This window comes from Ostrea edulis, chromosome 8 (assembly GCF_947568905.1).
Source record: "Ostrea edulis chromosome 8, xbOstEdul1.1, whole genome shotgun sequence".
NCBI classification, from domain to species: domain Eukaryota; kingdom Metazoa; phylum Mollusca; class Bivalvia; order Ostreida; family Ostreidae; genus Ostrea; species Ostrea edulis.
In genome coordinates, this window is record NC_079171.1 from 29,425,003 (window position 1) to 29,441,689 (window position 16,687).

Genomic DNA, 16,687 nt, shown 5'->3' on the forward strand with positions numbered 1-16,687 from the left:
ACTGATGACGTCATATTTCTGCGTGAAAATTTCTCAAAGGGACGTAAAAAAAAATAAACAAACATACTAAGAAAACAGAATCAATTATTTGGTAAGTAAAATTTTAGTTTAAATGTCTGTATATCGATTAACGTCCTTCTCGGGAATCTTTCACTCATTTAGACGTCACCATTGCCGGTGAAAGGCTACAACTTTTGGCCTAACCCGAAGGACCGCCCCATTCAATCGCCTCTTACGACGAGGAAGGTGTTTTGATTACCTATTTTAACCTGGACCCCACGGGACAAAAATCTATGTTATTGAGATCTGTAATTTATTTAAAGTGGGTTGATATGTTATTATTATTATATACGTGTAATTCATTATCGATTTCATCTTCATATGTTGGTACCGTATACCACATTTCAGTAATGCCTTTCATTTATTTGAAGGATTTCTGTACTAGTCGTGGATCATACCTAATAGAGATGAATTCCCATCATGAAAACAGATGGGTGACAGAATCCTTCCTTCTACCTGTTACCGGTGGTAAGATTTCCCTTTACAGGGAAAGTTGTATATTCTTGTGCATCACAAGTGAGAATTTTTCACCCATCTGTAGACGTCTCCATTGCCTGCAAAATTTAAGCTTACGGCCTTTGAGCAGCGAGGGATGTTTATCACGATACAGGGGTCTCGGCGTTTGCTATCTCGTCCGAAGGACTTGCCCATTTAAACGCCTGTTACGACAAGGATGGAGTATTGAGGACCCCCCCCCCCCCCCCCCGGGTCATTCAGAGATTTAGTCTCCATCTCTTCTTTGTATCAAGTTCGTGATACATTAATGTTGGTCCCGTGGGGATCCAGGTTAGAATAGGTCCTCAGTACTCCTTGCGTGTCGTAGAAGGCTAATAAATGGGGCGGTCCTTCGGATGAGACCACAAAAACCGAGACCCCTGTCACGGCAGGTGTGGCACGATAAAGATCCATCCCTGCTCAAAGGCCATAAGCGCCATGCATAGACCGAAATTTTGCAGCACTTCACCGGCAGAAGTGACGTCTCCATATCAGTGAAATATTCTCGAGAGGGTCGTTCAACAATATCCAATCAATCGATCGCTAATGTTGCGCTAGTAAGAACCTATTTCGTGTAAATATCGGAATGTACATACTTGCCCTCTCCAGTGCATTGATTGTAAGTCAAATCATGAATGTATTGTTTTCTTGAAGTCATCACTACGTAAAGGAGGAACAGTATTGTGGTTTAGAATTAATTTTCGAGATAATAGTATTTCACATACAAGTCTATTTCTATCAATATTTTAATTGAGACACGTCTATTTCTATCAATGTTTTAGTTGAGGTACAATGTCCAAATCCTTGGAGCTGTTCTTATTGGATAGGCGCATCATTTCGCGCATCTTCCGGTAAGTTTGAATGGAATTACAGCGGTGGCGATATGACATTTCCTGAATGGAGTTCTGGACAGCCCAATAACAGTACAGGAAGTCAGGATTGTGTATCCCTCGGGCGGGATGGACAAGCTAACGACCAACACTGTGGGATACCGTTCCAGTTTGTTTGCGAGAAGGGTGGAACAAATGGGCCGATTTGAGGAAACTTCAATATCTCAAAGTGTTTGAAAAGAAGTATTCATTAAATTAATTCGTTAAATTATAATGTAACACATTATATGTATATAAATACAAATGTGTATTTGAATTTTCACGATACAATTTGGGTTGCTTGGTTGTATATTGTTTAACATCCCTCTCGAGAATTTTTTACTCCTACGGAGACGTCACCATTTCCGTTGAATGACTTTAAAATTTAAGCCTATGCTTGGTGCTTACGGTCTTTGAGCAAGAAGGGGTCTTGATCGTGACACGGGACTTCGACTTTTGCAATCTTCTCCGAAGGGCGGAGTCGCCTCTTACGACTTAAGGGTTCCTGAGGACTTATTCGAACCACGATCCCCAGGGCATGTCGATAGGGAGAAACACAATAGCAACCACCACCCATTTTTTAAAAATTACCCGAAATAATAAAACTTAGGTGTAATTACCAATTTTGAGTATGTGAATCCGAATCTGAATTCCTTTTACTCCACTTTTTTTTTTTTTTTTTTTTTTTTTTACAGAAAATGAGGTATAGTGTCATTAACACCCCTAACGTCAGGTTGTCAAAAACGGAAAATGTTCCATTTCACATTAAAAAGTTACTCAAAGTTATTTCTTGAAATAAGGGTATACAGCATAGAAAGGAAAACAATTGATACTAAATTGTTCCATGAACATTCTTAGTTGTTTTGGAAAGAATATATCTCAACTCTGGACTTCACAGATGCAGGGAAGGAAGAGGTATACGGAGCGAATCAAAGATCTTAAATTTAATCAGATTGGGCCATAGCCTAATGAACAGCAGCAAAAGTAAAACTAATAGGTAAACTGATTTATTAAACATCAGCAAGTCTTTTCTAAGAACTTCTGGAAGAGCTGTCGGGGAAGGGGGGGGGGGGGGGGCTGAGTTGCATCATTATCAGAATTTACCGTAACACTGGACTCTCTGGCCAGTCTAGGGGCTGAGTTGCATCTGAACTGACAGAAGCAGAACTCTCTAGCCAATCTGGGGGCTGAGTGGTATCAGAATCTGTCTGAGAATGAATGCTTGAAATGTTTATTTTTTATTTTTATTTTTCAGAATTCAGAAAAAAATTGCATGATCAGATTTTTTTTGTAACCCCAATAATGTCCCTTTAATCCAATGACTCTTCATGTACAAACCATGATATTAAAAAAATGAAATGAAATTAGGAATATGTTTTGGTTCCAGCTGACAAAGCTAGTAACAACATTGTCTTTGTTTGTAAGGCTCATTATTACAACTGTATTTTAAACGAACTAGTCATTAATTCCTCTTTTGGTAATCATACTTATACTCCAACTGCCCTTTCAAAAGACGAAATTCTTCAAAACCATGCTTCAGTTTTAGACACATTTAATATTCCAGTCAATGGGTCGAATGAATATGAGTTACCGTACCTATACTGGATTCCTAAACTACATAAAAACCCTTACAAACAAAGATACATTGCTGATTGCTGGATTCAGTAAGTGCTCTACCAAGCCCTTGTCTTTGCTCCTCACGAAAATGTCAACAACTGTGAAGGAGAAACTTAAAACTTACTGTGCGACTACATATGCCAGAAGTGGTATTAATCAAATGTGGATTCTAAAAAAGTCTAAAGAACTTTTAGTAAACTTGAAATCACAGATTTTTCCCCAAATCAATAGCATTAAACCTATGACTTTTCAACACTATACACGACCATTCCTCACGATAAATTAAAGACTAGACTTTTTGACATCATAGACAGTTGCTTCTTCAACAAAGACGGAAAACGGAAATATTCATGTCTAGTGATCAGTCATTCAAAAACTTACTTTGTTAAACACCACTCTGATTCCACGCACAAGTACTCTGAAGTTGAAATAAAAAATATGCTAGAGTTCCTCATTGACAATATTTCCGTGGTCTTTGATGATCAGGTCTTCCAACAATCTGTTGGAATTCCCATGGGCACGAATTGTGCTCCTTTGTTAGCTGACCTGTTTTTATATTCATATGAAGCAGAATTTATTCAAAAACTTCTATGTGAGAAGAAAAAATATCTCGCTATGGCCTTCAATTCGACTTTTAAATATATCGATGACGTTTTGTCTACTAACAATGATAGCTTTCATTCATATGTCGATTTGATATATCCCTGTGAGCTCGAAATAAAGGACACCACAGAGTCGTCCACTTCTGCTTCATACTTAGATATTTTATTGAAAGTAGACATTAACGGTAAACTGACAACTCAACTGTATGACAAACGGGATGATTTCAGCTTCTCCATCGTCAACTTCCCACATTTATGTAGCAATATTCCATTATCACTTGCATATGGTGTTTATATATCTCAACTGATTCGATATGCAAGAGCTTGTTCTGGGTATGGTCAGTTTTTAAATCGAGGTAAGCTACTGACAAACAAGTTGATGGTACAGGGATTTCAACAGTCTCGATTGAAGTCAGCATTTCGCAAATTCTATGGTCGTTATAACGATGTAGTTCGTCAATACAACCTCGCATTGGATCAAGTGCTGTCTGACGTGTTTCAAACCGATTGTTAAGCCGTTCTTGGCACACTGAATTTGACTGCGGATAACTCCGTTTACCTGATGAGGATATGGGGCTCACGGCGGGTGTGACCGGTCGACAGGGGATGCTTGCTCCTCCTGGGCACCTGATCCCACCTCTGGTGTGTCCAGGGGTCCGTGTTTGTCCAACCATCTATTTTGTAATACTTGTAGGAGTTACGAGATTGATCACTGTTCGTTATTTTCACCTTGCATGATAGATAAATAAATAAAATATTTGTCTGTAAGTTACTTTATTTACAAAGTAAGTAGTGGCAGTGCAACTTGCAAGTGAATATTGTATCATCTGTAGCTTATGACCCCTTTTAAATTTGCCTTGCCTTGCAATTAATATTGTTGAAAATTTGGCAAATAGCATTTTTAGCCCCCCAGTCCATACTCCACTTATCTTTAAACACTAAAAATCCAGCTAATTCAGTGAGAACGAAATGGCACTTCCATATTTCGAATTTCCTCTAGACTATATAAAATTTAAGGTATCACACCGGTAATTGTCCAATCAGAATGAACTTAGTCAATTGTAGTTCCATATGCAAGGTGAAGATAACGAACAGTGATCAATCTCATAACTCCCCTAATACAAAATAGATAGTTGGGCAAACACGGACCCCTGGACATACCAGAGGTGGGATCAGGTGCCTAGGAGGAGTAAGCATCCCCTGTTGACCGGTCACACCCGCCGTGAGCCCCATATATTTAAAGAAATATTTTTTCCTTGCGCGATTTTTCTCATTTCCTCTTCTTTTCTCTTAATTTTTGTACCCCCGATTAGGAAATTATGTGTAATTTGTAGAAATAACCAAGTGTATACACAGGAACTATTTGCTGTTCGTAGCTGAGGCTACTTCCTGAGGTGCATTCCGGCTGTTTACACACATGTGAAAGACACGTGGATTTGAGGGTAGCTTGTTTGCGGGCAATTGTTTTTCGAAAATGCCGCGTAGGATGTTGTTTTTCTGGTGTCGGCAGATAGGTAACATAGAACGTTTCCGACTGCGTTATTCAGCATCAATTCTGAAATCTGATTTCCCCCCCCCCCTCTATAGTAATATATAGTGAAAACAATTACCGGTGTGATACCTTAAACACCGCACTACTATCAGTCACATATTGACACTGGTAGGGGTATGGGGACCTGGTCTGTGAGTGTGATGTAAAACATTCTGATGAAAATAAAGATTCATTCATTATCCAGAAATACATGTGATGTATAAACATTGTATTATTGTATACTTCCGGTACGTTGTGTGTACGTTAATAATGGGAGTTGTCTTTCCTTGGATATTAAAATCAGTCAAATACTATATGAACACGGACAATTATCGCCCATGTTTGACCTCAGTATAATTTATTTATGCATAAAATTTATTAATATGTCACTCTTTGTTGCGTATTTCACCGTTAATTCAATGTTTACATATTATTCGCTCTGCTTAACCGCTTCAATTTCAAAGGGATTTTCTGGAATGTGCCGAATCACGTGAGATACGCTAAATATAGCTATTTTAGATCCGAACGATCAACTTCGCATCATTCGTAGGCTCTAGGTTTATCCATACTAGCCCGTAAAAATAGGGTGGAACCTCGTCCCACTTTTCCTGTAGAAATAAAAAATATACCATGACGCGCCACTTAGCGAGCGCGGTTGTTGTTAAACACAAGTAGGGAAAAATAGTAGATTTAGAAGGTCCACTTGTGGAGGATGTCTGTCAGCAAGATAGATCGATTATCAAAGGGGTTCTAATTTGATTAAAGCTGCGTCCGCAGAGAGATGCTTTCTTAGTAACCATTGATGGTCTGTAATATTAGGTGTAAAGTCACGGAGGCCGTGTTTAAAGTGTGTTTAGCTTTTGAATAATTCAAGTTTATAGTTCGAGTATACTTTCCTTGTTAGAATTTGTTATAATTAATGTCCTATGATGTACACCCATCTTCCATCTCTTGAGATCTCGCGATACGACAGGCTACAAAGCAAACAAGAGGTACTGTGAGCAATGCTCACTAAGAATACCCCCCGCTTACCCCAATCTCCCAAAGGGTGTTGGTAATAGGTAAAACTTCAGTATTATGATCCAAAAGGTATCTAGGAACACAGGATCTCCATGCGATGAAAAAAGCCATTAAAGAATTTAAATGGAAACCATATTGCTACTTCGATGTCCAGTGCGCGTGACCTTTGACCTTTTGACCCCAAAATGAATAGGGAACATCTTCATCCCATGGGTAGTCCATATGTATGATATGGTGACTGTAGGTGGAAAGGATAACGCTTTAGAGCCCGGAAACCATATTGCTACTTCAATGTCCAGTGCGCTTGACCTTTGGACCCCAAAATCGATAGGGAACATCTTCATCCCATGGGTAGTCCATATGTATGATATGGTGACTGTAGGTGGAAAGGAAAACGCTTTAGAGCCCGGAAATCATATTGCTACTTCACTGTCCAGTGCGCTTGACCTTTGGACCCCAAATTCAACAGGGAACATCTTCATCCCATGGGTAGTCCATATACATGATATGGTGACGGTAGGTGGAAAGGATAATGCTTTAGAGCCCGGAAACCATTGCGTCTATAGACGGACGGACAGACAGACGGACAACCCGATTCCAGTATACCCCCCACAACTTGTTGCGGGGGGGGGGGGGGTATAATAATACTAGGGGGAAATGATACAAGTTAAAAAAAAATACAAAAAAAAAGAAGAGCAATACTATTAAACATTGGTGACACTGTAGAGATTACAAATAAAACACTAGTGCCATTAGGAAGTCTACATCTCTAATAATCAAGTCTATTTGTCGGACGTCGCTGTTGTCGTAGATAAAGCGCCTCTACCGCTGGAGCCTCCCTTTCATCTTTCTCCTGTTCTGGTAGTCGGTGTTGATTCAATCTCAATAATATGAACAATGGCTTCACCATAGCTATAATTGTTGACATAGTTGTAATTAATTAATTAATTCTAATTTCCCTCATTAAAGAAAATTTCAAATTCAGTGATTGAATTGTCAGAATGCAAGGTGAAGATAACGAACAGTGATCAATCTCATAACTCCTACAAGCAATACAAAATAGATAGTTGGGCAAACACGGACCCCTGGACACACCAGAGGTGGGATCAGGTGCCTAGGAGGAGTAAGCATCCCCTGTCGACCGGTCACACCCGCCGTGAGCCCCATATCCTCATCAGGTAAACGGAGTTATCCGCAGTCAAAATCAGTGTGCCAAGAACGGCTTAACAATCGGTATGAAACACGTGAGGCAGCATTTGACCCAATGCGAGGTTGTATTGACGAACTAGATCGTTATAAGGACCATAGAATTTGCGAAATGCTGACTTCAATCGAGCCTGTTGAAATCCCTGTACCATCAACTTGTTTGTCAGTAGCTTACCTCGATTTAAAAACTGACTATACCCAGAACAAGCTCTTGCATATCGAATCAGTTGAGATATATAAACACCATATGCAGGTGATAATGGAATATTGCTACATAAATGTGGGAAGTTGACGATGGAGAAGCTGAAATCATCCCGTTTGTCATACAGTTGAGTTGTCAGTTTGCCGTTAATCTAGGTCAATGTTAGCATTGTTCTGATGTCGAATGAACTTTCTTCTAAATAAGGCCAACATTTTTTTATTTTATGTTTAACGGGAGCGCCGACTGCATTTTGGTCAAAAAGTAAATAAAAATAAAAGGGTCTCCGTGTAGTTTTATTTTCATTTTTTCCGCCGCTTCGGTAATTTCAACGGGAAATACCCCGTCTAAAAATAAATTTTTTACCGCCTCATCGATTTTTATTCTTCGACTGCGAACATAAGAACCGTTTTGATTGGTCGATTCGGATGTATTGTCCAATCAATCAGCGTGTACTTTAGGCAGCGGTGCTCCTTTCTTTAGGAGGTCATACGAAGTAATAATAATGGTCAACAATGGCCGACCAAAATAACAACGTGGGCGAAGAAGCCGATCACTTCAAAATAATAATATATCCTAACAAGTCATCAATTAGAAAAGTAAACCTGAAGTTCTCCATAAATGATGTAGTTACCGAGATTGACGATACAGTCACCATTACCAAAATTACTGCTGAAGATGGGGTCGAAGTTGACCCGACTTTGACCTTTGCGGTTCTGAAGTCTTTCGGGTTTGTATACTGCATATTGGAATAAAAAGTTTATTGAACATAAAAAGAAATGCTGTCTATCACTTGATTTGCCCAGAAATTATATTCCAGGTTTAAAATATAAAGACGATCTCATATTTGATTTGCGTCCAGAATCGCAAATTTGGAAATGAACTGTCAGTGGCTGTCAGCTATAAGGGGGTGTTTGAGTTAAATCGTTTAATTTATAATTTTCCCGAAAATGAATATTTCTATTTCTGAGAAGTCTCTAGCATGCCAATGACAATGAGCATTTTTCTTTAACTAAAAAAGGGAAAAACAAAGGGGAGGGGGTCTAAATCTACTACTCCATGGGCTAGCCTTTGAAACTACTGCATAGAATTCTAGACGTTCACAGATTCTTACACATTTAATGGAGAGAAATGAGTTCCCACTACAATTTTTGCTATTGAAAACATGACCACTTGTTCCTGATCATAGGTTGAAATGACACAACTTTTCTCTGTGTACTTGTTGGAGGTAGGGTTGGGAACACACTAAACTTATAGTAGTTTAACTCCACCACATATCTCATGTGCCTGTCCCAAATCAGGAAATTTTTAGTCTTGGTTTTCAGGGGATATCCTATTGATTTTCAAGGGAGGAATCCTACATCATAAGCAACGTTTTTGCAGCACACACAAAATTTCGGCCCCACTTTTTTGTAATATTTTTTTTATCTTTTTGAGTTTGTTTCCAATAATTTCCGAAAGTTTTTAGTATCATGTTTCCCCAATTCCAAGCCAAGTTTAAGGGTATCAAACTTAGGATTTCTGACTTTTGTTTTTTCAAACACCTCCGCACATACAAAATTCACGTTCATTATAAAAATGAAAACATATTTGGTAAGTGTCCGAGAGCCAGCACTCCAACCATAAGAAAACAGGAATTTACAAATCTAGAGGTCTCCACATGACCTCCAACACAGGTGGAATTCCACTCCTTATGAAAAGCTTTAAATTCACCGCACAAATAGAACATTTTAATATACGTAATTTGTACAATTTAATTGCTCTTACACTGCATTATAAAGTCAAAATGAATACATTTTTAAATACATGTATGAGAATTCTAGCTGTTTTTTTTTTTTATATTTGAAATACACACATTTATTATACTCAAGGCAAAAATGTCTTTTTTCAGTCAGAAAAGAGGTACATAGTTAACATTTTCATCAAGTTTGAATAGAATGGATATAATAGATTTTATCCCATCAAAAAGCATAAGGAGAGATTTGTTTCCTGTTGTGTATCCCTTTGGACTTCTACATAGTGTTTTCTTGGAGTATGTGTCAGATCCTTGTTAAATGTTTTGAGTTTCATATGATATTCCGATTAATATCTTGGTATTGCATTTTGCCGTGAAATGTTGAGTTTATGCATATCCAATTTTTCAATTCTTTTAATACCTGCTATATGAATTCTCAAAGTTCTCAAATGATCATCAAGTACAGTATACAAAGCAACATTAAAATAGTTAAATAAATGAACATCACCTTAATCTTGCATACTTTGTATGTATGAACAGCTTAGACTTTTGTGTAGAGGTCATATGATGCGTTTCAAAAAAAAAAACAAAACAAGAGGCCCAGGGGCCTTATAGGTCACCTGAGTATCATGTAACAACCTTCCAATGTTTGAATTAGGTTTGTGTTTAAATATAAGAATTTTACTTTGCACCAGAACCCCTGACCCAGGGGCCATAAATTTCAGTTTTGAAAGAAGCATCCTTGATCATCATTATCATACTATTAGTTTGTCTACTTAATACCCAGCAGCAGAGGAGAAGATTTTCAAAGAAATAAAATGCATTTTCACTATATGATCAATAGGGCCCCACCCTAATACCAGAACCCCTGACCCAGGGGCCATAAATTTCACAATTTTGAAAGAGGCATCCTTGTTCATCATAATCATGCTATTGGTTTGTCTACTTAATACCCAAGGACAGAGAAGAAGATTTTCAAAAAAATAATGCATTTTCACTATATGACTTATAGAGCCCCACCCTAGCACCAGAACCCCTGATCCAGGGGCCATGAATTTCACAATTTTTAACAAGAGGTACTGTGAGCAATGCTCACTAAGAATACCCCCCGCTTACCCCAATCTCCCAAAGGGTGTTGGTAATAGGTATAAACTACCTCTTTTCTGAGTGTTGCTACTTCGATGTCCAGTGCGCATGACCTTTGACCTTTTGACCCCAAAGTCGATAGGGAACATCTTCATCCCATGGGCAGTCCATATGTATGATATGGTGACTATAGGTGGAAAGGATAACGCTTTAGAGCCCGGAAACCATATTACTACTTCAATGTCCAGTGCGCTTGACCTTTGACCTTTTGACCCCAAAATCGATAGGGATCATCTTCATCCCATCAGTAGTCCATATATATGATATTGTGACTGTAGGTGGAAAGGATAACGCTTTAGAGCCCGGAAACCATATTGCTACTTCAATGTCCAGTGCGCGTGACCTTTGACCTTTTGACCCCAAAATCGATAGGGATCATCTTCATCCCATTAGTAGTCCATATATATGATATGGTGACTGTAGGTGGAAAGGATAATGCTTTAGAGCCCGGAAACCATATTGCTACTTCAATGTCCAGTGCGCTTGACCTTTGGACCCCAAAATCGATAGGGAACATCTTCATCCCATTGGGTAGTCCATATATATGATATGGTGATGGTATGTGGAAAGGATAATGCTTTAGAGCCCGGAAACCATTGCATCTACAGACGGACGGACGGACAACTCGATTCCAGTATACCCCCCCCCCCCCGGAACTTGTTGCGGGGGATATAAAGAGGCATCCTTGCTCATCATTACCATGCTATTAGTTTGTCTACTTAATACCCAGAGACAGAGAAGATTTTCAAAAAATTTCTACATTTTCACTATATGACCAATAGAGCCCCACTCTAACACAAGAACCCCTGCCCCAGGGGCCATGAATTTCACAATTTTGGTAGAGGGCTCAATGCTCATTATAATTATGCCCACAGTTTGGCTTCTTGATGTCCAGGAGTAAAGAAGAAGATTTTTTAAAATTACACTCATTTTGATGGTTTTTGCCATTTTCACTATATGACCAATAGAGCCCCACCCTAACACAAGAACCCCTGCCCCAGGGGCCATGAATTTGACAATTTTGGTAGAGGGCTCAATGCTCATTATAATTATGCCCACAGTTTGGCTTCTCGATGTCCAGGAGTAAAGAAGAAGATTTTTTAAAATTACACTCATTTTGATGGTTTTTGCCCCACCCCTCAGGCCCCAGGGGGGCAGGGACCACGAATTTCACAATTTTTGTTCCCCTTCACCCACAGATGCTATATGCCTAAATTGGTTGAAATTGGTTCAGGGGTTTCAGAGAAGAAGCTGAAAATGTTCAAATGTTAACGCACGACGAACGACGACGGACATAAACAGATAGCAATAGGTCACCTGAATGAATTCAGGTGATCTAAAAATTTGGGAATTTTAATTTTATTTTTTTGACGTCTCGGCAAATCCAAAAGTTTTATTTTTATTTTTTTTCCTGCCCCCCGACCCAATTTTTTTTTTTAGCAATTATACCCGTTAAACAGAAAATAAAAAAATGTTGGCCTAAGATAACACGGAGACCAACAGCGAGGAAAGCAGTTAAATATGAGAGGACACCAGTGGCAAAAAAAAATCTGACATTAATGAGGGAAATATTACGTTACATTAATACAAACTAGAGAAAGCACTTGCTAAAGCAGATGGCGGAAATCTGTTAACCCTGTCAAGTTCATACTCTAAAAAAAAAACTCTGGCCAGAATTTATTTCAATTTTTACCTGGCATATATGTTCATTCAACCTTATTGCCGTGCCCGTCTTTCCCAAGTGTCACTGCATGATATCAGAGAACTTTCGGCGAAGATGATCCAAGTTGATCAAGTTAACGGGTCTCAATAGTCTGGAAGCATGTACAGTGACCCCCCTTTATAGTGCCAACCCCTGCATATCGCTAAAAAAACGTTCAAAGGCCCGTTTCCCCCACTATGTAAAATCCCGTTATTATATACTTTCAATTTCATCTCTTCTTTTTTCTTTAAAAGTTTGCGGGCATATATCACACGATATATGCCCGGAAACATTCCGGTTCGCAAACATTACGTCACAATCAAATTTCTACGCTGTTAATTTTCAAATTTTTCGTGTTTTTCATCTTTTACTCAGTTAAACCGATAACGTTATTGTTGAAAATAAAATTATTGTTAGTTTCTAAATGAAATTGAAAGTATATAATACAAAGGTTATAGACTTTGTATGGGAAATATGACGACCTCGTTTTTTGTCGCGAACGGACCTCGCAAACTCGGTCCGTCTACGCGCCAAAAAACTCGGTCGTCATATGTTCCCATACAAAGTCTATAACCTATAATTATAGCACCGTCCCACGCATACCGCCAACTACTTTACCGGTACGATTTGGTCGATTACCGTTATAGTCTTCCCCATATAATCTCGCAAGAAGGATTTGTACTATTGTCAGCAATATCGATACGAGGGATATCGGCTTGGGGGAATTAAAATTGTATTAAGCCAAAAATACCCAGAACAACTAGTAGTCGATGGAATAATGAAGGCCAAGGAGCACGATAGACGGAGAAATAATACCATTTGTAAATACTTATAATCCGATTGATTGATTGTATCTTGCTTAACGTCTCACTCGAGAATTTTTCACCCATATGGAGACGTCTAGAAATTAAAACATCAATTCAATAGTTTATGAAATAAACAGGCTACTTAAAGAAAATGAACACAAAAGAAGGAATATACAAGAACTATCGTTTTATTAGCAGTAAACGTCAACCCAAAAATCTTAAGACATTATTAATTTGTTCCTCCCAATTAAATGACCGTACTTACATAGTGTCAAAGTGTACGGACCCTCGATGCGGTACATGTGACTACATTACAGAAGGGACCAGTTATAATTTTAATGGATGATTGAGTGATTTGATTGAATAATGTTTAACGTCCCTTTCGAGAATATTTCACTCGTATAGAGACGTCACCACTGCCTGTGAAGGGCTGCAAAATTTCGGCCTATGCTCGGCGCTTTTGCCCGTTGAGCAGGGAGGGATCTTTATCGTGCCACACCTGCTGTGACACGGGACCTTGATTTTCGCGGTCTCATCCGAAGGACCGCCCCATTTAGTCGCTTTCTACGACAAGTCAGGGTTACTGAGGACCTATTCTAACCAAGATCCCCACGGGGATTTAATATTAATGCTAACATGTCATGCGATACAAAGAATGTCATATACGTCATCATATGTCCTGAATATATAAGCAGCACATCAGTACACCGGAATACAGACAAATCCAGTTAAATGCACACCTGGAAACGTGTGGTAAAAAACAATTTTAGCATTTTCCCATTTTATAAACTCAGATGTGCCAGTGCTATTCACAGACGGGAAAAAGAAAAACATTTTATTTGTACTCTAAAGCCATAACTGAATAGTCTTTTATACATGTAATTACCTATGATTTTCCCGAACTTTTTCCAAGATCATTGTTGTATATTATCCATAACGTCTCAATGTAAATATTTAAGGTCGATCGATCCTCATGTGACTAATCAATAATAATGGTTAAAAGTGCAAAAACTGTCTTAATTTCCATTCAATATAGTTAAATTTAAACAATAACCATAGAAAATGTGTATGTTGCCACATTTTTAAAGATGTCAGACATAAAAAAAAAACGGAAGTATATGTTAACATCAGAAAATCACACATTTTCGTTGTATAGAATAATTAAAATAGATAAAATCTTGTTGAAATGACAAATTTTAAATGTCAACAGTTTAAGAAAATTGTTCATTCATAAATATGTATAAATTAATTGTGGATATTAGGGAAATCATGCATAATAGACATGCAGTAGAAGAAATACCAGCATAGGAGTTATTGCCCTTGACAACATTTTTTTAATTATAAAGAAATGAATATCTATAGAAAATATACACTTTTTCAATATCAATAGTTTACCAAATTTTTTATTTTATGTAGTAAATAAAATTCCTCAGAAGATATATTTCTTTCATGCGCAAAGTTTAATTTGATAAAGATTTTTGCAAAAACCTATGACATCACATGAGGATCGATTAACCTTAACGTTCCGCTTACTTTGACGTCATATAACAATCACTGTTACTATGATACTGATATGTATGCAAGGTGACGATAACGAATAGTGATCAATCTCATAACTCCTACAAGCAATACAAAATAGATAGTTGGGCAAACACGGACCCCTGGACACACCATAGGTGGGATCAGGTGCCTAGGAGGAGTAAGCATCCCCTGTTGACTGGTCACAACCGCCGTGAGCCCCATATCCTCATCAGGTAAACGGAGTTATCCGCAGTCAAAATCAGTGTGCCAAGAACGGCTTAACAATCGGTATGAAACACGTCAGACAGCATACATTATTGTAAATCTTCTGAAGATGCAATGAAAGCACTAAAGCTTTACGGGGGAATTTTGTGTTTTTCTTTTCATATATTTTTTAAAATATTGTTCTCCGATATTACTGAGACTATTTCAGTTTTAAATATATATATGTATTGGTCCCTCTCCTAAGAAAAACAGGTTACGCTAAATGCGATGACCCGTAATTGGTAGGCCACCGCCAAGTGGTTCGGTTTGTCATGCCATTTGTTTTTTACACTCAGAAAAGAGGTAGTTTATACCTATTACCAACACCCTTTGGGAGATTGGGGTAAGCGGGGGGTATTCTTAGTGAGCATTGCTCACAGTACCTCTTGTTATTTCAAATTTCCAAAATTTCGGCTTCAGCATCAATATTCTTGAGAGAAAAGATAATCCGATTGTACCAAAGCAGTGAGGTCAAAACATATATACATACAGGAAAAGAGCTTTTTGCGAAAGATCCCTTGATTGAATATTGTTTAACATACCTCTCGAGAATATTTCACTCATACGGAGACGTCAACACTGCCGTTGAAGGGCTGCATAATTTTGGGCTATGATCAGCGCTTATGGTCTTTGAGCAGGGAAAGGTGTTTTATCGTGCCACAGTTGCTGTGATCCGGGACCTTTGTGTTTGCGGCCCATTTACTCGCCTTCGGAACGGGACTTTTGTCGCTGGCGCTTCTTCGGAAAGTTTTCCCATTCGGTGGGTTTCACAAGAGCTCATAACCAGTGGTAACAATTTGCAGAGGATGTAGACACCTGTTGTACCATTAGCTATGAAGGTCATTCCAGAGTACAACTGTCAGGTAGAGTACACAGGTGATGCCTTCAAGATCTTCACAGCCAAACTACAGAATGGTCATTATCCTGGGTTTCCTTTAAAGTCCCGTGGGGATCCGGGTTAGAATTGAACCTCAACGCCCCCTTGCTTGTCGTAAGAAGCGACTAAGTGGGGCGGTTCTTCGGATGAGACCGCAAACACCGAGGTCCCGTGTCACAGCAGGTGTGACACGATAAAGATCCCTTCCTTCTTAATGGCCTAAGAGGCGAGCTTAGGCCTAAATTTTGCAGTCCTTCACCGGAAGTGGTGACGTCTCCATATGAGTGAAACATTCTCGAGAGAGATGTGAAACAATATTCAATCAATCAAAATAATTTTGTTTTTGAACATATGTCTGATGGAAAAATTATATCGCATGGAGTTATAATTTTGTTAAATATACTGTACTGTACCAGTTTCCTAGTGCATTTGTGTTTGAAGAACGTCAGCAGTTGTATTGTGGTGGCCGAGAGGTTAGAGCGTTCGCCCTGCATGCGAAAGGCCGGGGTACAAATCCCGGTCGCGACTGACCTAATTCGTTAAATCAGGTAGTGACAGTTCCATCGCCTAACGCTCGGCATCAGATGTGAATGTCACGGGTCATCGGAGATGACCTTAAAAACGGATGTCCCGTGTCACAGTAGGTGTGGCACGCTGAAGAACCATCACTACTCAATGTCCGTTAGCGCCGAGCATATAGGCCTAAAGTTAAAGCCCTTCACCGGTCTTGGTGTGGTCTCCATATGAGTGAAAAATTCTCGAGCGAGAAGTTAATCAAGCTACAATCAATCATGTATTGCTCTAAGCTGGTGCGTGCTGGTCCCTGTTTGGTGGTTTCCCTCTTACAAATGATGCCACTTGCCTGAAAGCTTAAAAAAAGGAATGATTCTTCGATCAAGTTACTGCATCGAGTCAGGATATATTTATTAGTTATTTCGGATTTCAAACATTTCGGTTGAGCATCACTGAAGAGACATTATTTGTCGAAATGCGCATCTGACTTTGTCTAAGTACATGTACATACCTTCATTGTTGAA

At 38.8% G+C, this 16,687-nt stretch overlaps 1 protein-coding gene across 1 annotated transcript; it reads left to right on the forward strand.

Moving 5' to 3' along the window:
- Window positions 1-410: 410 nt before the first annotated feature.
- LOC130049662 (perlucin-like) lies at window positions 411-2,464 on the forward strand. The gene is made up of 2 exons (XM_056147548.1): window positions 411-528; window positions 1,338-2,464. Exons 1-2 carry the CDS (start codon window positions 411-413, stop codon window positions 1,592-1,594), a joined length of 375 nt encoding a protein of 124 aa, XP_056003523.1. The 3' UTR covers window positions 1,595-2,464.
- Window positions 2,465-16,687: the final 14,223 nt, after the last annotated feature.

Bases quoted from the DNA above. Each gene is read 5' to 3' on its own strand.
- LOC130049662 (XM_056147548.1), top strand. From the start codon at position 411: ATGCCTTTCATTTATTTGAAGGATTTCTGTACTAGTCGTGGATCATAC. The intron at 529-1,337 runs GTAAGATTTCCC...TCAATGTTTTAG, and splicing joins CCTTCTACCTGTTACCGGTG to TTGAGGTACAATGTCCAAAT.